This window comes from Serinus canaria, chromosome 10 (genome assembly GCF_022539315.1).
Source record: "Serinus canaria isolate serCan28SL12 chromosome 10, serCan2020, whole genome shotgun sequence".
Taxonomy (NCBI): domain Eukaryota; kingdom Metazoa; phylum Chordata; class Aves; order Passeriformes; family Fringillidae; genus Serinus; species Serinus canaria.
Genome location: NC_066324.1, coordinates 13,977,038 through 14,000,118, shown reverse-complemented (window position 1 = coordinate 14,000,118; position 23,081 = coordinate 13,977,038). Strand labels below are relative to the sequence as shown.

At 40.0% G+C, this 23,081-nt stretch overlaps 1 protein-coding gene and 1 long non-coding RNA gene across 8 annotated transcripts in view; one reads left to right on the top strand and one right to left on the bottom strand.

Moving 5' to 3' along the window:
- Positions 1-23,081, top strand: part of ALDH1A2 (aldehyde dehydrogenase 1 family member A2) — a 140,245-nt gene that overhangs the window by 87,128 nt on the left and 30,036 nt on the right. For all 6 annotated transcript variants that reach the window (XM_050978533.1, XM_050978534.1, XM_050978532.1 and 3 more), the window contains 2 exons: positions 22,072-22,176; positions 22,413-22,553. In XM_050978533.1, the coding sequence (XP_050834490.1) occupies positions 22,072-22,176; positions 22,413-22,553 (246 nt within the window). The remainder of the gene's footprint in view (positions 1-22,071; positions 22,177-22,412; positions 22,554-23,081) is intronic.
- Positions 195-22,473, bottom strand: LOC127059999 (uncharacterized). 2 transcript variants are annotated; one of them, XR_007778447.1, is made up of 3 exons: positions 22,378-22,473; positions 9,365-9,455; positions 195-1,158 (listed from the first exon to the last, which is right to left on the bottom strand). It is a non-coding gene; the product is annotated as an uncharacterized LOC127059999 (long non-coding RNA). The 2 variants fall into 2 exon arrangements; XR_007778446.1 differs by lacking the exon at positions 22,378-22,473 and having other exon boundaries at positions 9,365-13,029.

Below are 23,081 nucleotides of genomic sequence, written 5' to 3'. Positions count from 1 at the left end.
TGTTTGTAAATGCATTTTACATTTTAAAATTCGTTTATGTATTTTTAATCTTTGCATCTTCACTATCTTTAAAGAATGTTTTAATTTCTGTTGGAGAGGTTTCAGATCTATTGTATAAACAGATTATAATATGTCAGACTTTGTTTCTAATTACCAAGTAACTTAATAGGAAAATAAGCACATCAGCACTGGAAAAAGGTGATAACATTTTTATCTACTGGAAATACAACTTCAGGAGCTTTAATGCTGATAGGAGACTCATTTTGGCCGATGTAGTGTAATTTTTTTCTTCCATATCATCACTTTAAAAGCTTTTCATCTTTTCTCTTTTTTTCAGTGAGTGCCAAAATTAATTTGTCTTCTAATTTGTTACAGCAATTCCTTGTTCTAGAAGAATGTTTCAGAGGAAAGTCAACTATTTTAAATTCCATTGCATTTTAATGCAAACTGCAGTATGCAAATCTAAAAATGCATATGGTTTCTTGCTCATAAATTCTTTTTAAATAGTTAAATAAGCAAGGAATGCAATTATTGGATGCTGTGTTGTTCTGCACCTCGGGAGCAATCATACTGTGCAAAGAGTATTTGGCATGAATTTTGTTCATTGCTGGTTTCAGTGTGAACTGTGCTTCAGGAGGGTTTCATGGGAAATACTTGAGAGTAGTGTCACAGCCAGTTTGCATCATAAATGTACTTGCATTTCTGTCTTCTAAAACTGGAGAATTGTTTCTAAAAACCTTTGAAAAGGACAGCAGTCATCAGCAATCCTAGCTTTCTGTCTGTGAGAATGTACAGTGACCTTAAATAAATCAATACATAATTCCATCATCTCAGATCTAAAATGTTACACATTTTATACTAATGGAACAATTAAAAGAAAGCTATTTAATTTCAATATTAAGCCAGAAGCAACAGCAACGTGTTTCTTCTAAGCTTGGATATCAGGTAACTCCTGGTTGCTTTTGAGAAAATTTTGGTTTAGGACAGGTATCAAATGTTTCACTTGGCATATCCTCTGTCTCTGTTTTTCTGTCTGCCTCGCTCTTTCCTCCTTTTTCTCTTTCTCTGCAGGAAATTCAAGTGATTTATAGATAATTGGAGTCTTCAGCTTGGAGTTTTGTCTTGGGCAGGACTTTTATCCTGGATCCACTTTCCCACCTATTACAAAGAAAAACAATCAAAAAATGAAATAATGGATTGTAACTTGATTCTTTCTTTTGAGGGAGTGGTCACTTCATGTCCTAAATGACAAACAACTTCCATAAACAATAAATAACACTAGACTAAAGCACTTTAGCAAGGGAAGAAAAAAAAAGAAAACAACAACCCCAGACCTTGTAAAATCAGACATCTGTAAGCATTCCTAGCAGTCTCTCTCCTGCTTGTTAGCTGGGAATTTTAAATACACAACCAGGACACAGAATTCTTGAACTCTTTATTACAGGTGTCTATGAATGTAAAAACGTAACCATTTGGGAGTTAATTCTTTAGGAAAAATAGAAGTATCTATGAACATTTAAACTTAGTGAGAAAAATTTAAATATATTTTGCCAATTAAATTCTGTTTCTGTAATTCTAAAGTTGGTAAATAGACAGGCTCTTTAGGGTAGAACATGTTAAAATTCCAGGATTCCCTAAGTGAGTTTTGTTAAAGATTTGCAATATGTACTAGGAAAAAGAAAAGTATTCATTAATCTTTTAATAACTGCATTACCCTTGGAGTTGCTATGAAAACTCCTTCCAACTACATAGATGAAACAAATATCACCTGTGTAATTTTCATTTATTCGATTATTTAGCAGAATTATTAAAACTTGTGAAATGTTACTCTGGTAAGTTTATTGAAATAAGCAGAAAACTGTGTGGGAAGTCCTTCCGATCCACACACCTGACAGAGCACCCAGAGGCAATGTATGTTTGGATAGGTCAGAAAAAACATGATTTAGTGATGAAAAATGCCCAGTGCCATGGTTTTATGTAAGATGTGCAGCAGTAGCTATTGGGACTTCAGTATTGGAAGTCAGCCTATGCTGCTTTAAAAAAAGCAGTCATTAGAAATATTTTTCCCAGTTTTTTAATACCTTGGCACAGTCTGTGAAAAATAAAGTGTTGTAGATGTGTGTAATAAGAACTGGTGAGCAGGATGTGAACCAGACATGCAGGTGAGTGTTCAAGCACACAGGGTTAAGTTTTGTGTGGCTGGCAAATACTAGAACTGCTGCATTTGGGATTATCTCTATTTTCACTGTGATGACTCTGTAACTCTTTACCATTAGCATTTGGGGGGAGATTGCATCTGCAGAATAGGGCATCTTGGAGTATTGCATGGAATTAGGTTGTTCCACAGCCCTGTGGCATGGCAAGCCCTCCTCAGGCTTGTCAGGAGCGTGCTGGCAGTGCTGTGCTCCATATGTAAGGGGGCTCATAGGTAGGAAGGGGGTCCAGCCCTCCCCCTGGGAATAAGTCACGCTTCTACAAAAGTCAACTTTGTGTCAGAAACTCTCCCAGAACGGCTGTTCCAGAAATATCAGATGTGTGAGAGAAGCAGTAGTGTAATGTCTGCTGAGGACATGTCATTGGCATGTTTAGGATAGGGAGCACAGCCCAGAGAACCTGACAGCTTCCGAGGGTGGTCAGAGGGTTCTCACTGTTACACTGATGCCTCTCTCTTTTAAACTTCTTTGAAACTCCATTTTCCCTACCGAGACTGTCTCCCAAGTATCTGACAGTAGATATGGAATCAGCCAAGTGGATTGAGCCCTTTGCAGCATTGCCCTCCTGCTGTCTCCATCTGAGGAGCTAAAGGTGTTTCTGCAGGATGTGGCTGTCCTTCCTTTGTTATAATCATGTTATAATGGCATAATCACATCTGCTTTATAAAATATTTTCATTGTGGTTTTAATAAGTTATGTTGACTCTTTCAAGGACAGCCTGGTATAGAATGAACACCCCAGGGCTCTGTCCTGTCTTAGCTCTGTCACTACATCAGGTAGCTGAGAGAATAAACGTTCTCAGTTTGCATCATGTTGAGCACACTAATCCAGATGGGTGTTTTATGTTTTGTTTCTTGCTTGCCAACTGATTTAAGTCTGAGCAAGAGCTGAACAACTTTAGCATAAGGAAAAGCTGAAGAATTGTGGTTTTGAGAGCTTTTTAGAAAGAGGTGCCCTAAAGGGATGAAGTTACAGCACAGTGGCAGTGAGGAGGCACATGACATATTTCTCTATTAACAGCCTGTGATTTAGCTGACAACCGTATCTTCTTTGTCCTGTCTAAGTGGGTTTGCATCTACCCTAACACCACAGGCTAAAATCGGTTCAGGTTCTACACAAAGGCCAGGTAAACTACCCAGCACTGCAACAGAAAGCTGCTCCTTCATACAGGAGTTTGTATGAAGTATAGGCAAACTGCTTCTGGGTAGACAAAAGATAACAAATACATCCCAATTTGTCATATGTTAAGCATCTGGGTTTGCAGTATTTTATTGCTAGGTTTCACTATATTGTGCTTCCCCATTGTGCTTCCTTGGCATTACCTGTCCATTAAAATTTCAGCACATGTTTTCCAGATAAAATTCTAGACTAATATTACGATAGAAGGCGGGAAATCTGTTTTATTTAGATGAATATGCAGAATCTTTGTTATCTTTTGAACAGAAGACGAGCTTTGGCAAAACTCAGGTAAGTGAGGAATACGTGCACTTTCCCGTCCGTCTTTCCCTGAATGAGCTACTTTGGTGCCATTTGAAGTCAGATCCACTGAGTGATGCCTGAAAAAACAGCTTGGCTTCTGGGTCACCTAGGTGAGAACAGCTCTTCTACAAAAGATGGGGCACAGAAAATTAGCGATGTTTACATGAAAAGTAGACAAATAGAACAGCTACTTTACCCCTTTGTGGAACACTTCAGCCTCTGATGCTGACACTAGGGATGCTGCTCTCTATCATCACATATGATGTTTCAGTGTGTATACTGTATGCAGACTTATTGTTGTTTAAATCTCCAGTTTGAATTCTCTTCCAGGGTATTCATACTTTATTTTTAGTATTACAATCCATCTACTCAGACAGTGATCAGAAAAAATTTATGCAATTCTTTCCAATTAGTAGCCTGAATATGGGATTATTCTTTCCTCCCAAACTTTTATGGTCTTCTGCACCAACCCAATTTACCCAAGTTTTGCATGAGGGCACAAGAAACAAGCATGGCCTTAAGTGTTTCCAGTACAGCCACAACAGCCATGAGCCTTAAAAACACAGAAAGCACGGGGCTGAACTGACCCCAGCTAGAGAACTGTGGCAGACTGCTGTTACTGAGGGGTAACTATGGCAGCAGTGACCTCTTACTGTGCTGAATCTGCTGGATCTTCAGGGAAAATGCACCGTGGTTTAATGCACCAAGCTGTACAATAATATATTGCTGACTCTGTCCAGTTGGTAGGGTCAGATGATGCACTGAAAGACTTTCTCATTGATTTTCTCATTGCAAAAAATGTTTAACACTTCAAGTATTCAAATGCAAAAGATCCATGTATTAATTTGCATACCAAAACCAGAAGGCCAGTAATAATAATCAGAGCACTTGCCTGACTTGAAAGGCAGACATATTCATACCCCTGCTCTGAAGCAAGTAGAGCAGAAACTTGAATATGGATCTCTAATTTCTCATGGGGAATAGGTTCAAATTTTGCCAGTTTTGCCTGTATTTGGAAAGAATTTCACGTCATCTGCTGTTGGATAATTTACTTCTAAGTACTTATGAGGTCTCAGACATCAGCTTGATAGCCCAGTAGGCAGGACACTAATGAAGGAAAAGTAGGATTTGGGTCGTTGCTTCAAGAATAATCATGATGTTGGACAAGAGCAAGGAAAAACACACATGCTCTCACACTCTTTCATTCTGACAGAAAAAAAAAATTAAAAATCCCTCATTAATTCTCTGTTTCATTTTGTCCTCCAGAAAGATTTCTCACAGAAGTTGACCAGTTCTGGTGCATTTCCATATTGTATTTCTGTCTCATAAATCTGCATTTTCTGATAAATCCCACTGTCCAAAAATTCTTGATGCAGCTTGCCCATTTCCCTGTGGAGATGCAAAATTGTTCCCAGCAGACCTTAATGGGCTCTGCCAGTTTGAAGTTTTTCACTGCCATAAACTGCCTGGGAGAACCACACCATGGACCCACTGGATCCAGTTTTGCTCTTTTCTTGAAAATGCATGTGGACAGTTCCCTTCAGTGAGCTGTTCATGGACATCACAAATCATGGCATAGATCAGCACCCAGAAGTTGTCTGAACCCTTCCTTCCAAGAGGCTTGGCATTTCCTGCCTTTGGCAAATTTCATCTCTCTTCAGTTGCCCAAATGTCATTTATCTTCAGGCCCAGTAATATTTTCTTCAATACTCTGATTAGCCTGAACATTTTTATCTACAAACTCTGTACCTTACTATTAATGATCTGCAAAGGCAGGTGAGCCAAGATATTGATTGCCAGCCACAGTAATGAAGGGGCACCTTGCTATTAACCTCTTTCCAGAGAGAATTATCCGTTTATTTCCAGTCTTTTTATCTTATCTCTTAACCACTTTTTAATCCATGGCAGGACTTTATCTTTCACCATATGGTTACTAACTTTCCTTAATAGCCTCTTGCTAAGGAGTTTATCATCAAAAGCCTTTTTAAAGTCTAAATAAATTGTATCCACTGATTCATCTCGGCTTTTCATTTGACTAACTATCTTCCAAGAAATCTCACACATTTACAGAGATAAATGACAAAAGATGAGTTCAGTGGTCCATATCATAAATTCTTTGACAGGTCTTACATAAAGTCATATTTCTTCTTTTACAGTTTTGCAGCTATCTTTTGTAAGGCTGGATTGTGGCATTTCTCTATTTATTTTTTGAAAATTCTTTTATTCTCCCCAGTTCTAAAAAAACCCCACAGCTTTTTATCTGTTTGGGGTTTTTGTAGGAGTAGAGCTCATTCCTTGAAACAAGTAACCAATATATGAAATCTAGTTCAGCTGAAAGAAACAGACAAAAAATGCAATTAAACAAAGACGATCATAAGGAAGCTATATAAATGTGATATAAGCACAGATGTGCAGAGGTTTAAAAAAATCTTCAGAAAGCAGCAGTTCTCTAGTGAGGAATCCTCAGACAAGGGAAAAGACATCTCTACTTAAAGCACAGAAAGTGAATGGATAGCTGTGTGAAGATTTACTACCAAGTGCTATGCAGAGAAGATGAAGTCTAAACGTTGATTGCCATCCAATGACTATTCATTACTGTTATGTTTAGCAAATTAATTGCTGTTCTAACTGCATATTCCTGTCTGGTTTTCTCCAAATCACAAGTTTCCTATTTCAGAATTTGTCCAAAACCATATTTCTGTTCATGAGTCTCCTCTGTAAATAGCGATCTGCTTTTGTGACATGAATACAACACATCTATGCTAAGTCACACGGTGAACTAAGGTTTAGGAGCACTTCATTGCTAAAAGTGTGATATGTGAAGCCACATCAAAGTGTTGCTGCAATAGCATTGCTGGAATAGTCTCCCAAATGAAAAAAGAAAAAGAGAACCCAGTCCTTGATTATTTGGAGTCAGTGCCTTTCATAGAGAGCCTGGTGAACTATATCAGTGACTTGGAACAGGATGCATTCCAGCTTTGTTGGACTGAAGGGGGAAAATACTGCAGAGAACCAACCACATCATGTTCTATGACCCCAGTGAAAATGTTTAAGGTCAGCTCAATCTCAATTGGCTTCAACTGGAGGCTAAAACACTGGGACCACACTGACCACTAGAGTATATAGACCTTAATCTGTGAAGGATTCGTAGGTAATGAAGACTTTGAATTGAACTCAAAATCTAAGGATATGCTGTGGGACGGCTGTGAGGGGCCTACAGCAGGTGGTGTGGCTACAGAAAGGATATGTTTGCTAATTTCCATGTGGATTTATAAAATGCCCTAATTTAAAATAAGTGAGTTACAAAAAATCCATTTGGAAAGTCACAAATATACCAGAAGTGTTGCATGGTAAAACAGGCTGCAGCCGCTTGGCTGAACTTGGAAAGAGGATGCCAGGGGGACACTGTCCTCTTACCATGCTCTGGTCCTGTGGCAATGATTACACTAAATCCCTTGGGTTTTACTCAGAAAGTACCAGAAATTGCCTTTCCAGATAGAAATTCCAAAGACATGTATTTACACAGGTAAGGTCTTATCTCTATATGAGACTGATTTCTTTCCAAAGCAGAGGTATTTACCTCTGCAAATAGAGGTATTTTTAGACTGTCTTATAAAGGCTGATCTTATCCTCTTGTGAACAGGTCAGCATGCCTTAAATTTGTCATTTGTCAGAATGTCAGGTGTACACTTCGCCTGAAATAGATCTGTGCAATTGGAAGATCCTTTTGTGCTGTGGCATTGTTTTCTCAGGCTTCATGGGAGAAACAGCACTTAACGCATCATCATCATCAACCCCATCATCCTCATCATCCCCACCATCACCCTGGTACACTCTAAGTGGCTTTTATGCAATTCCTGATGCCTTTTGAAAACTGGAAGAATTGATGCAGTAGATTTCAGGATGCATTAGCATTCAGGTTTTTTTTTAATTCAGGAACTTTATTTAAACTCCTTGCAGCACAGTTGGGAGTGAAGCACTGGGCCTGTCCTGGACTCAGCCCTTAAATGATTTTTGGTGTACTGCTGGTGTTAGATTTTTAGTAAAGGTGATTCCCCAGAACAAGTATTTTTACCTGTCATTTTCCAGTCTTCCAACTAGTGGCTCTGCTTTTCTAATTTTTGAACAGAAATATAATCTACTTTGAGATAGCCAAATAAAGATCTCCCCAAAATAAGCAGTCACCTCTGGAATTATCTTCAGTCTCCCTTCCATAGCCAGGTTGTTCACAATCCAGTGACAACTCCCACAGACTGTATCTGCTTATTTATTTAATTTAGGCTTCTCTTGGCTGTTTTATTTGTGTTAACTTTTCAGTAATTTTCTTCAGAATATTTAGTATGTTTAGTAGCAATTTTTATTTTTTGTGTTTGCAGTCTTTGTGTTTTCCAGCCTACTTTTCCTCTCATCTCTTCCTTCTTTGCCTCCCATTTATTTTCTTGCTTGTGCTTCCCGTTTTTAACCTTGGGAATGCAAATCTTTTTTGCCTCTTTCATATTCTTAAGCCTCCATGCTGATTCTATGGATTTTAATTTCCGAGCTTCAAGCAGGGAGTTTCTAAGTTACTTCCTCTTTCAAAAAAATCTGCTTCTTGAAGTTTAGTATCCCAGAGAGTATGGCTTCTTCATGTGTTTCTCTCCTGCAATGAAGCTGGAATTATTTACATGGTAACCATTTCTCAGGGGTTCAGACACAATTTTTAATCCTTGACAGGACTATGTCAAATGTTGTTTACATTAGGATACAGAAAACTATGTTCTCTACACATTATTTCAGTGCAGCTTTCACAGAACTAATACAGAGTTATTTTGGCTCCAGCCTTACTGCCTTCATACTCTTTTTTTCCTCTTCAGTACCACTTCAATGTCACTTCAGTTGCTCTTATTTTAAGTCGGTACCTCACTCCAGCTGTTATCCTTCATGATCTCCACTGCTTCTATATCCGTGGGTCCGTGTTTTGTGTTATTTCTCCCCTCCAAGCAGTGCCCACGCAAAGCGTTGCACACACAGAGCTCTCCCCCCTCTGCAGCCTGACTTGTCCTCCCTACACAGCTTACACATAAAAAGTGTGGTATGCCTCTGATAATTCTCATACCCTTATGCTCAAAAACCGCTGGTTTTTCCTCTCAGTGATACAGTCCAGATCACCCATTCTCACACTCGGCTTTCTTAGGCTGGTTTATAGGCACTTGTGCTTTTATTTCCCAGCCATAAGATGACCTAGATGAAAATTGTGATCTAGTTAGTTGAAAAACCCTGTAAAGTCTTTTCAGCTCAGTCGCAAAAGCACTTCCCATGACACTGCACCTCACTTTTATTTACCGTTCTGCTAGTGTAAAATGTCCTTAAAATAGAACTTAACTTTAAACTGGGTTTAATACTTCTTTATATTGTCAAATTGATTTGAGAAGGCATTTATGTAACTGACAGGTGGGTACATAGATTTCTTTTTTTTTTAAGGAACCACTTCATTTTGTTGTCTGAAACATATTTGGAGTATATTTTAAACGTTCTTTGCACCCAGACATAAAAGCACTGTCCTGATTCTACTGGATATTTTCAAAGCTTACCATAACATATGCATTTAACATTTGCTTATGGTTTTTTGTTCAGCTGTAACAGAAATAGTTTACTCTTGAGTTTGTCAAAACTAGCAAGAATTTACCACCTACCTTCCAAAACAAGGAACTTTTTGTTTTTTCCAGTTGCTTCAGTTGTTACACACTGTGGCAGCAGTCCTGTACCAGAATGGCTTGCACAGACCTTGAGAAACAAGCACAGTTGTTTTTCAGGATATCTGGTTAAGCCTTTACCTCCTTTTCCACCAGTCCCTGACATTTTGTTGGTCTTCCTCTTTTTGTCCTTATTGCACTCTCTTTACCCCAGCTACTTAACGGTCTCTTCTCTTTTGTGATGTTTATTGGATCTGTTTTCCTGAGAGGTGAAAATCAAGCTCTGCTTTTTTCAGTATTAATTTGAAACAGTGATATAACACTAAATGTGCTGTAGCTATGCTGATGATGGCCTAGAAGTCTTGGTGGTCCAATCCTTTGATAGTGGTTTTTAAATCCATTTGTTACATTACTTAAGATGTTTTTAGCTGGTATCACTCAACTGCTAGTGTTAATATTTTGCTCCATCACATCTTTCAGAAGGCATTAATTGATTCAGCCTCACTGTAAAACTGTGACAAGGTTCCTTCACAGATGGGGGAGTTTAAATTTGTGGGAGTGTAACCATGACTAACTCAGACAGTAGGTCAGTGTCAGAGGCAGGATCTCTTGCTAAACCAGCCAGACTACCAGAAGATCAAGCTTCTATTTTTGTACATGGTATTCTGGGAAATGGCAATACAGATGAATTTTGGAGCTGGTGTTTACCTGTGGATGCATGTCTGATTTCTGTATGTTATTAACTGCACACTTCTCTGTGTACTCACTATACACACACACAGCATCGATGAAGAGACCCCTTCCTTTTGTTCTTTGCTCTCTTTCTGTGTCACTTCATCAGGAGTTGTCTCTCTTGCTGTTCCTCTGAGTGTTGTCAGGGAGGCAGTGCCCTCCTTGCTGCAAGATCTGCATAATGAGTTCAGATGGAGCTGAAGCTGGTGATGTTGTTCCCCTCTGTACTTCTCTTTAGGAAGAGGAACATTCCATCAGTGCAAAGCAGTGACAGTACTGGAACTCAAGTTCTGGTATTGCTTCTATTCATGTCTCAAAGGTTTTGTTCTTGTAAGGCACTCCAGCATGAGGGAGAAGGAAAGCCCTCCTATTTAGATGCCAAGCAGGAGCCCAGTGCAGAACATGCCCACTGACTGGTGCAGCACACCTCTTCCTCCCATCACCCAAGGCAATTGCTTTTAATGTCTGGATTCTGCGTGTGTTCCAACACCAATGTTTTCATGTTCTTGCTCTCTGTCTCAGTTCATTTCTTTCCTTGAGGGAGCAACAGGACAAATCCTTTGATAACTTGTTTCCTGGTTAGAAGCCTTTACCTGCTTTCCCCAAGTGGTTCCCTGTGACTGGGAACCCTTTTAGTCAGCTCTTCCAGCTGTTTGCCTAAATGGTCTTTAGGGAGACTAAAAGCAATGATCCAGGAATAGCAATATTTGACTTCAGCCAGGTCCCATGGGAAGTTAGTTATTACTCACTGGATTGGATTGGCAACATACCTAACATACCTTCTACCTTACACCAGGTACCTGCCAAAGGCTGCATGCCATGAACCTTCACAAACAGCTGTCACTGGTGTGCTCCTTGCAGAAGTGGGACACTGGGAGACATGTTTGCTGTAATTAATACTGGGCTCCATACCATTGCATACCAATAGTACTGGCAATGTCTGGGTGAAAAATGTCTCAGATTTAAGTCTTGATAGTGATTTTAGCTATTTAGTGATCATGTGTCATTGTGTTCACTACAAGCATAAATCCTGTCTTGCAGACAGCAGGGAAACTAACGAGGTTTGCCCATACTCTGTCATCATTACAGGGGGATCCAGCAGAGAAAAATGGAGTTTGGTTAAAAAGGGGAAAAGAAACGTAAATTTTAAAGGAAATGGGGAGAGTGGATTTCAGGACTGCATATATGAGTATTCAAGTTTTTTAAAGAAGGCTCTTTATTCACAAGACTTTTACAGCATGCTTTGCTCATTTAAGGAGAGCTCAGTATAACCATGTATTGGGGTTTGCCCTAATCTACTTCTTTAATACTGCATGTTTGGCAGAAGTCTAGGGCCATATTTTTCATTTACATACTCAAAGTCATTAGTCTGTTTCTATTTAAAGTTAAATATAAGAGCTCATTTTTCATGCAGGCCTTCATCTCTATACAATATAACTTGCTGGTCATATACAAAAAAATTAAAGTCTATCAAACATTGGCATTATTTTGTTATAACGTCAGGTGTTCTATTTGATTGAGACTGTAATCAGCTCTTGCAAGAACACTCCTCATCCAGTTTAGTCTTAGTACCACAGTGTACTTTGAGGTGTAAATCTGTCAGGTATCCAAGCACAGCAGGATACTTTGACAGTTTAAACCCAGTTCTCCCCAATCAGCCTTATGAATAATAAAAAGCAGAATGACCTATTCCAGTTTTGTACGTGTAAAAGGCAATGACTTAATCAACAGAAGGAACTGGAGGAGAAATTAGAACTGCACTCTGAGGAAAGGTAGTCTGATGGTTTCTTCTCTCCAGAAGAATATTCTAAAGTAAGTAAATTAGTATTTTTCAAGATGTTTTATTGAAAAGAATTTCCAACCTGAGAGATTTCATTGCAGCATTGAATGAGAGGTGTTGGGTTCCTTTGCTGCTCTTCTTGAAGAGCAGAAGGAATTTATAGATCAGACTTCTGGGAATTGTTCTCTCACAGCTTCTTCTAACAAACACAACAATTTGTTTTAAAGGCTTTCACCAAAGATGTCATAAGTGGTAATCCCTGTGTTGTAAGTGGGTACTTAATGTGATTTAACTTAATGCTGATGATGCAGAGCTATTCTCCCCCAAAGCCCATTAAGAACATCCAATTTTCTGGTAGACTAACACTCCTGCTTACTATCGTGGAGATAAGTGACTGTTTAACCAGGACAATAAGTAATACTTTCAAACCAAGGCTGCAAAACTGAGTGGCCACAAAACTGTTCTTTGTGAAAGTTCAGACTTTGAATGTAAATGTCACAAGCTGAGTTTTTTTGTTTTTAGGAGTAGTTTGAATGTCTGTATGTACACACAGGCACTTTGCATCATCTTAATGGATGTACTGGTGAATATCGTTATTTATGATATCAGTAGGCATGGTCTAGTAAGAAAAAGGCCAGTGCAAGCCATTTGTGTAAATTAAGTAAAGAAACCAATAAATAATGAGGTTTATTTCATGTCTCTTTAAAGTGTAGATAATTCTAACAGTTTATCCAAGATAATGCTTCTCACACCACATGCTTTTTGTGGCTTCTGTACATGCAGAACGGCACAAAAGGAAATGTCTCTGGCATCATTAACAAAACATGCTAGCAGTAATATTTGAAAAGCTTCAGCATGCAAAGTAGAAGTGAAGGCAAACTTTTCAGGAGCTTAAGGCTGCTCACTTGGGTCTAATATAGACTTAGCACTTTGCAGGTCAGTGGCTCTGCTATTTGTCTCTGACCTAACAGATCTGGAGTTCTTCACATCAAAACCAAGTCTTGCTGAGCTGAGATCAAACATGTTAAGGTAAGGATCTTGCCAGTGATTTATCGTGCCAGGGAGGGTGATCAGGCCATAAGGGGCCACTGCAAATGAAGCTGACATTCCAGCAATTTCTCATGTGTAGTTATAAGGTAATTTTCTCAGGCAGAGCTTTAAGTCAAAATAAATTTGCTTATTGTATTTTTCTGTGTTGCCTATAATGTCTGAAATCTTAGGAGGAATATTTATTTATGCAGCACAGCTAATTTCTAAGTAAGAACTTGTTCCTGGTGATGAACATTTAAAATGGCAGTTACCTACAAGGGAGATTAAATTCTTCCAAATGGCAGAACACATTTCCCATGTACAGATTAATAGCTCACACTGTTTTCTATTACACATAAGGAGCACACAAGACTTGCAATGCACAAACAATGCAAAACACATAGGAGAACTACACAGAGTAATACGAGTCTTGTTTGTACAAACCCCTCCTCATTCCCACCATTTCAAATGAGCACTTGTGGAAGGTTTTTCAGGATCAAGTTCTTAATAGCCACAACTTCATTAAAGCCCAGTGACAGCCCAATAATTGATTATGTAAACAAATACTCCACTCTCGATTTAGTGGATTTTTAAAAATCTTTCACTATTTCACTTTTTAAGGTACAATAAGTGACATCAAGGATCATACTCCATAAAAAACACTGCCATCTTTCCCCAGCTCATCCAGTGATGGCTTGTCTTCGTAATTAGTGAAAATGGAAAGCACAGTTAATGTTTTAGTCATCCTGGTTTCACAAGCAATGTTTTCTGATGCAGTTAAAGGGAGTAAATGTTCTCCAGCAATTAAAGAGTCCTGCTGATGAAAGGATAAGTAAAGCTTGGGAGCTTAGTTTCTTAGGAATACATGAAATATTACCTGAGCTATGTTATTGCTCCTGTATTGTTTTACTTACAGCAGACAAATTCTTCATTAACTGAAAAAAGTAAAAATTACTTTGAGGAAAGCCTTTATGTGCTGCAACGAAAGTTTCTTCCCACAGGTTTAATAAGGCAGCCAAAAGGAGTAAAATGTTTGTGGTGGGTATAGTTCAATAGACAATACAATCTGAAGTTTCTTCTCTTTAGATTAATTTTCTTGAACAACCAGGCACAAAATAATTCCTTTAATGAGACTGAATTGAAATAACGGATGCTGTACCAGCATGTGGCACAGTGAGAAACTAAAACAGAAAAGGGTATCATCACAGTTTGGCAGCCTGGGTTTTGTGCAGAAAATACTTGGGGGGGAGGAGGAAAGTAAGCACGCTACTGCATGTTGCTAAGACTTATTTAATCTTCTTAACTAATTACTCACACTTCCTAATTCAAAATCATACAAACAAAAATGTTTAGATAAGCTGGGAGTTTTTTCAAATGGGTACCCCCTACAGCTTAGAAAACAAACATGACAGGTTTCCCCTGTCTGATGTGCTGCCATTTGCAGAAGAACAGACCCAAATCCCAGAAAGACAGAAGACTAATTAAGACAGGAAGACAGGCAGGTCAAACATTTGGCGTAAGGGATGAGGGACATAGGGGAGAAAAAATCATGTTACATTCCACTTTCACAGCAGACTGACGGGAGGCTTCTTCTCTGATTCCATTTGCTGCTCAGAGACCCTGAATTCCTCTGGTTTCTCCTCCCATCACACCCCTTTCCTAGGATACCATTCTTTGAGCTGGCTCAGTGGGGGACTTCTCCTATCTGCCTTTAAGCACCTGAACATCCAGGTGAGCAGAACAGGGCAGCAGCTCCTGCAGAGACCTCCTGCTCTGCCCTCTCCTCCCACCTCTCTGGGACTGAAAAGAGCCCGAGCCCATGAGGGCTGGATCATGGGAATCCTCCTCCAGCTCATTTGGGCCACACTGAAGCCTGAACTAATTTACACAGGCTGAAATGTCACCAAACCTTGATGTATTCATCTCTTTCAAATACTTGGCTTCTGATCCAAAGTCCACTGGTATGAAGCACTGGCTTTAATTTTGGTAGAGTTGACTCAGGCCTTGCTACTTGGGATTTACACCCAGAGAAGGCAAACACCCTGGTCTTCTCATCAGACACCTCCCCTTGGCACAGGACTGGGCTTGCACAAACAAAATTGTACCAGAGCTGGCTGCACTGCTGCATGGACAGCAAAACCACTCACTTCTTGGGCGTTTTATTTCTCATTCCACTTTTTTGATCCTCCTGCTCTACTGTTTCTAAACGTTTAAAATTCTCCATCCCTCTCCGTGCACTCACAAATTTGCCCTCTAGATTTCTTGAGTGCAATTTCAAGCTTGAATTTATTAAGGAAAGCCACATTTATGGTACACCAGGTCCAAAAGCTATGACATTATTCAGTCAGGCTCTGAGGTCCAAATGAGACTTTAAAAAAGATGAAGCACCCCACAGCACACAGAGCTTTAGAACAGAGCTCTTTTTCCTCTTCATTTTTTTTTTCTTTTTTTTCTTTCTTTTTCTATTTTTACAGTGTGGGGGGTGTGAGTAAGGAGAGAGAAGGACAAAGCAAAGGAGAGAGAGCAGCCAAAGAGGAAAAATAAAAATCAACATGTTCTGGTTTTGTTTGGCCTTTCAGACCTCACAGGCTCTAGAGCATGTGTCAAGTTTCCAGTGAAACAGCTTTGTTTCCCAGTACAAACATCCCTCTGGAGGTTGTTGCCACTGATTCCTTTTCCTCAACTGGGGCCTGATTCAGCTCCCACTGAAACCAGCTGGATTTTTTCCTTTTGTTCTACTCTGGACCTCTTGGACCTCTTGTAGCTGAAAACCAGCTGTGCCCAGGGGAGCTTGCTTGCCTGAATTAGATTTGGTGCAATGTTCCTCTACAGTTCACTGTTACTCTCACACAGTTGCAGTTCCTCCACAGCTGAAAGGCATCTCACTAAAAAACCCAAATCTGGGTAACCCCTGAGGATGATTCTGCTCAGGGGTAATCAATGACATGGGAACCACCTGTGCTGAGGTTCTGGGCCAGCCAGACTGCCTTGGCTTGTGCAGGGCTAGCCCCTGAAAGCAGCACAGCCACTGGCACTGCCCAGACACGCTCATTCATGGCTCAGAAGCAGGATCCTGCAACCTCCTTGGGGAGGTTGGCCTTGAAGCCCATTACTCACCTTTTGTGAAATGCCAGCAAGAAGCTGTGACTCTTGCTGGTCAACGGAACAACCCTCTTAAAACCAAAACTAAACGGCACTGCTGATCCATTGCTGGTAATTCAGCCAGCAGACTGCTGGCATTGGCTTTTGCTTTCCTAGTGCCTTCTTATAAACCAGGTTTTTGCTGATTCCATAGCCAGCTGTTGGTTTCCAGTCACTCCCAGGAGTGCCTCACAACACACTCTAGAGTGTGAGAGATTTGCTGTATCAAGACAGCCATAAAAGTGAAGGAAAACAAGGCCTGTGAAAATAAACAAGCTGCACCTCTGATTGGCAATCCCACCTAGTTCGTTCCCTTACAATCGTACTAATCATTAGGACTCCTGAAATGTTTCCCAAGGAGAGGAAATGAAGTTGCTGAGATGGGAAAGGATATGAAATTTCCTGACCAGACTGAGGCACAGGTGCCCAGTATCTGGGATGTTATGCAGTATTTACCAAGGGAAATGCTGCTGCTGGATTTTTTGCATGCCTCTAAAATTGTTGTCCTTCCCCCTTAAAAAAGAAGTGCCATTATGTACTTCTAGTGCCTCCAGCTCTGAGAAGATGCTGAGGGCCAAGCAGCTGTGAGTCTCTTATAAAGTACTTTGGCATCTGATGCCCCCTCCCCCATCCCAGCAGATTTAGTGTCAAAAGCTCTCTAAGGAAAAAGCCACATATGAAAAAAAGATCTCTGATGGAATGAAACTATAACCAGCTACTAAATCAATTGAGTTAGGAAATTCCCATTCCTTCCTCCATTCATCCAGAACCAAATCTCCTGTGGGAAGCCATTATTATTTGGATGTTAAAATCCTCTTCCTGTACCAAAAAACATTTCTAGGAGCTGCAACAGCACAAAAACCTTGTTTATTAAATCCATGGGAAAATAATTCCACCTCCAAAGAGTTGCATGCAGGGCCACTGTCTGTGCACTGCCTGAAGTTCTGAGTTAAACAGCTGGGGAGCCTGAAGAAAATGTCTCATGACATCATCACTAAGCAATATCGAATTAAGAATGTAGATCATCATTTCACTCACACATCATCTGAGAACATTTTCAAGAAAGGAAATGAAAAGTTACATTGTTGCCACCTGTGTTGATTACTCCTATGAATTAAGAGAGCTGAAAATCGTTTTTTTCCCCCCCTCTATATTTTAAGGAAAGGCAATACAAAAAAAAGAGAGGCAGTGAGCATGCAGGAATTCCCAGTGAATATAAAAATCATTTCCATTTCCCAAATCCAGGGCTAGCCCCTGGCTCAACAGCAGAGGGAATCTGAAGTGCCATGAAACTAAAGCTCCTTCAGCTAAGAGCTGCAAAGGTGGTATCAGTTCTGTGCTTTATTTTAATTAATTATATTTATACACACACTCATAGTTGTTTAGTACTTCCTTGCTGGTAAATAGTCTTGAAAATACATTTTCTCCCTGCTCTAAATTTTGCTATTGCTGCACTGCACATCAGAATGTCCAGCCTGGGTTTGTACACGTCCCTTCCTCTTTGAATACCTATCACTCCAATTACCTGCATGGTTTAAAATGAACATTAAGGTGCTAATTATTACTAAGCCAGCTGGGATGGATGGCTACTGAAACAAGAGATTGTATTTTATTTGCTAAGCTAAATTTGCTTTGTGTTAAACTAAAAATATTTACTTTTGGCTTTATTTCAAAACTGATGAGCATCCAAAATGCTATTGAACTCAGTGTGTAAAGTTGTGAAATACGGGTCTTATGCAAAATGCAATGTATGATTTTCTTCTAACTACATGTCAGCAGTTTCAAAGTGGAATTTTTACATGGTAACTTTGGAGTTTACTTTTCCTTCGTTTTGGTGTGATGAGGTATCTCCAAGGCTCTGATCAGTCACTTGACCTGTAGGATGAGTCAGATTGCTTTCTTGATCAGCCATGTGGAACTCTCAACAGAGGCCATATATAATTAGCCACAGGCAGGATTTGAATCCAGTGAATACATGGTGGGACCATTATCTTGCAAAGTTCTAGTGAAAGATCTGTGAGAACATGAGTGTATGGGCAAGAGGTTATTGTCAGTACCAGGAGGGATGTGACTGTTCTCTTCAGGAAAATCCATGCCCTTTCCATCTTTCATTTGAAAAGGAACAAAAATTGCCCAAAGATCTGTGCGATGAGATCTCCCAAGAGTGATGGCAATCCAAGGGGCATCATGTTCACAGGGGCAGCTGGGAGCTTCCACCCAGGCCTGTCACATTGCTCTGTTTGGAACAGCCCCTCCCACCCCCCCAGCCTCACACACCCCAGCACCTGCACCCCCAGCTCCCCTGCTGGCCCCTTTGGCATCACTGGGGAATTTCCTCCTTCACCCACTGCATACCAGCTGCAGCCAGACTCCACTCACAGGAGGCCTTGGCTGTTTTGCCACTTGGGTTTGTTCTTGGCTAATTCACTGCACTGACAGGGACACCTCAGTAGAGCAGCAAAGTTGGCCTTTTATCTTCTTGCTCTGACGTTAGTGCCATTACTGCCTCTACTGAGAGTAAATGGCAAACAAAATGTTTGTGTATTCCAAGATTTTTCAAGTGTTCCCTTCTTCCCTTTGCCTTTTGGCACAATGCTATTGATAGCACCCAACAGGCCAGATTATTTAACTACCACAATACCACATAGCAAATGCATGACACACTATAGACTTTTTCTTCTCCCTACTGCATATCACAAAAGGTAACACTAGGACTCAAACAAAAACAAATTACCTCAGTAACTCCTGGAAAACTCAAGTGGTTAATCAGTTACCTTTTATTTACATATATATGCTTAATGCTGAATTAAGTTGTAAAAACCAAAGGCTGATTTATAGCCCCAGTCAGCCTTAATTAACATTGATTCCAGGGGAATAGTAAATGCGAATAGCCTTCACAATTGAGGTTGAACAATGAACTCACTGGGTGTTGTCCAATTTGTAGCATGATTTACATGGAAGCAAGCCCTTCTTTTTCTAAGGTTACCCCTTTTTTATCTGGTGTTTAGGATGGGTTATATATAATCCATAGATAGGAACATTTGCTGTCAAATATTCCCCCTGATTTAGAGTTAGCCTTTAGCATGATCACTATAAATAAGGGAGAAAAAAACCCAATTTGAGGCTTTGCAGGAATTCCTTTTTCTTGCAATGTGTCATCGCTTCTCCATTTCATGGCATTTTTACGAAGTGGCCATAATGAAAGTCAGATTAAATGTACAGGATATATACATTTAATCAACAGCCATTGGAGTCAGTAGTGCTGGAAGAGTTATAAAAGCCCCTGTGAATGCAAATTTATTGCAAAAGAATCTGCGTCTCGGTGGTAGGAATATCTGCTGAATGGTACTACCTGACACAGAACACCTAAAACTTTCAAAAGTGAATTATTTAAGTGTAAGGCTTTGCTTGTAAAGCCGCCAGCTGCTGGATTTCAAGACTTGAAACTGTTCCAAAACATGGGACTAGGTACTTTATTTGTGCACTAGAGTAAATACTCTGATTTTACTGCCAATTTAAATGTGCTCAGTTTACAGTAATGAGCTTGTATAGGCAATACCTTGTTTATAGAAAGTGGAACAGGAAGAAACTAACATTAACCATTAACAGTAGCAATTTCTCTTGCTTTCAGCTCAAACTTTATGCCAAAAAGATCCTTCCCATGTCCTATCTGAAATATTTACTATTACTGTTCTTTTTCTAAGTCAGTGGGATAAATGAAGCATTCAATAAAACCATACAGCTTTTCCTTCCAGTCAGCTTGAATTGCAGCACTCTTTTGTAATTCCACGGCACTATTTCTCATTCCTATGGTGAAATGTATTTCAAGAACAAATATGTGTCCTGGGTACTAGCAAACCTGATGATAGGTGTTAATCCCAGCAGAATGGAGTTAAATTTTTTTAATCTATTTAAAAAAGAACAGACCACTGCTCTAAGGGAAATGTACTGAATTGTGGCTGCCACGATTTCTCAGGTTCTTGTACTCAACCAAACTGCTTTATTCTTTCAGTGCAGCTCACACAAGAAGCCCATGTGTTTATGTACATCCTGTCACCTTAAACAAACATGCTTACATCTTCTCTGGCCATCTGCTCCTGAAGCTGGAAGTTTTCTCCCTTTCCCCTCCCTCCTCAGCACCCCCCGACACACTCACTGGCTGCCGAAAACTCAGTGGAAAGCATGAAGTAAATTCCTTCTTCCACACAGGTCACAGAACTCAGGGTGACTTTGCTTCACTTAAGGTATAAAAGTGACAATGATACACCAGAGGATTTCAGCTTATGGCATTGGTCACTGGAGATCATACTGATGATTCTTTCACTATCTCATTTTGGTTTAGCTCCAGAATGTCCTGACAGGGATCAGTACTCGGGTTAGCTGAACAGTGTCATCCCTGAGCAGGAAGACACCAGCACAGTCTGGGACGCTCACAGTCCAAGGACACAAACAAGTTCAGGATAAATAGGGCGTGCAAGGAAAGCAATGGCAGTGGTGTCATAGGTCCTGAGTTCAGCAACCTTTGAGAACCTAAACAGAAGGAGCAAGGAGGAGTAAAGAAAGGACAGATTTTGGAATGGATGGAGGGGCACACAGCAAAGAGGTTGAAGTTTGAGGTGTTGGGAAAATGAGGAAGCACAACAGAAATGCATCCATAATAGCAAAAGCACATGGACTTGTTGGTTCCTGCGTACAGTTCTATTGGCAGGGTCTTCTCCAAGCATGCAGAGGTTCCTCCCACACATGGCCCCAGTGAGCTGGACACGAGAAGCAGGAGCTGTGACACTGCAGCTACTGTGGCACCAAGCCTGAGCTAACAAGCCCTGCTGAGAGGAACACAGCTACAGCACTTCCATTTGGCTTGGAGAGTAGGTTTGAGCAAGCTCATGTCTAGTAACTGAAAACTCTACGGATATATTTTTGCCTCCATGTGTATAAAGATGGGCCAGTTTCTCTCACCTGTGTATCTCTGGAACTAAGACTCCTCAAGCTTTTGAAGGTCCCTGTCTTTATAAACACAGCCCTGTATGCAAAAAAAAAACCCAAACCAGGTGGTGAACATTCTTTCTGTCTACATGTGAACTCCTGCTTTCAGTGGAGTCAGGGGTAAAACTGCTGTGTATTGCAATGAGGCCAGGACACCATCGTACATATTTAAAGTTGTATTTCATGGAATCCAGTAAAAATACATTGATATCTGGACTCCAAGGAACCCAAATTGTGCCTGGATTTTTTGAACACTTTCATTATTAGAAAGACTTAAAAGACAGAAAGAGTCTGAATACCTGGAAAACGTTTCACTCAGTCATTTTCATATAGTGACTTCGTTAATACTTGCTAATAAATAATTGCATCCTGTTCTTAAAAGTCATTCAGCAGAAAATAACGGATGCAGCTACCAGTAAAAATCTACTTTAAATAAACTCATTTGTCATTACCTTTCTCAAGACAGATGTTGTCAGCACCATTACCATTTAAATTTGTTTTGCCCCTGACAATTAAAATATCAACACTGAGAGAATGTAACAATTTCCATTGTTCCTAGCAGATAAGTAAGTTAGTTTTGTGCTGCAAGCCATCACTGTAGCCATAATTAACTGACTGTGTATTGAAGAACTGTGATGTTTGAGATTATTCAGCCTTGACTGGGATGTATCAGTGACTTAATGTTTACTTACTGAACTGAGTGATTACTCCAAATCCTTGTCTTGTCTCCAGCAGTTTCAAGGCTTTTTCTCTGGTACAGCTATTTCTTTTTTTAGTTTATTTGTTACAGTTTTTGAACCAAATTTGAACTTCAACCAATGTTTAGACTTTGATGTTGCTTCTATAATGACACTGCTATAGAATACAGAAAGACTTGAGGGCTGACCTCAGCCTGAACTCTTGAAAACTGTAATTTTCACACACAAAAATAAGTTTCAGTTCTTTTGTATTAGAATCTGCAGGTTTTCTCTGAGTTTGTTGCTATAAACCTTACTGTTTGTTCATGCAAGAGATCTGATGGCTGTTCTTTCTTTTCTAGATTTTCATCAATAATGAGTGGCAGAATTCTGAAAGTGGAAGAATATTCCCAGTATATAATCCAGCAACAGGAGAACAAATCTGTGATATTCAGGAAGCTGACAAGGTAACATATCCCACAAATGGCTATATGTTTAATGTATAAATTAAATGTATGACAGATTATGCAAATGTATAAATAGATCAAAGCAATCAGTCCAGAATAGCACTGTTGGACAGTGCTTTTACAAATCATAGCTCCAAAACCCATCACATGTGACTAAGGTTGTATAACAGCAAATCCCATGAGCCTGCTTGTGTTATTTACCTTGTGTCTTCAATTTTCTTCTTCCTTCCTTCCAGGTTGATACAGACAAGGCAGTGAGGGCAGCTCGACTGGCTTTTTCCCTCGGTTCTGTTTGGAGGAGAATGGATGCCTCAGAAAGAGGCCATCTTTTGGATAAGTTAGCAGACTTGGTGGAAAGGGACAGGGCAATTCTTGCTGTAAGTGAAACATAAAAATCAGAAGTCAAATCAGTTGTCAGTTTTACATTTTGAAAGCCAATTCATTCATGAATGGGCTGATATGATTTGTATGTGAAACCACCCACAGCTTCGTGGCTGAAATGGCTCTGTCCACTTACAGCATGGTGCAAAACCCATAAAGGCCAACAAGAGGCTCCCAGTGGGCTCAGATCTGCTTTAAATTGGATGTCCCACAACAGAAGGGCTGTGCACACCAGGCACGCCTGTAACTCTTCTAGAATAAGAAGTGGCAGGTTGGGATGATCTGTGCAGGCGGGAAGGGAAGGACAAGTGAGGTGCTTAGGGACACTGGGCTGGTGACACGAATTCCGAGTGCGGCTCCGTTCCTCTCTGGGATGAAGCCATTGCAACGGTGGCATTGTTAATGTTGTTTTCCGCATGTCAAGTGCTTTGAACTAAGCCTGTGAACATCTTAATTCCAGCTTTGTCAACACTTAAATCATCTTACCGCCGGCACATACTGTAAAATCGCCATGGGGAGAAGGA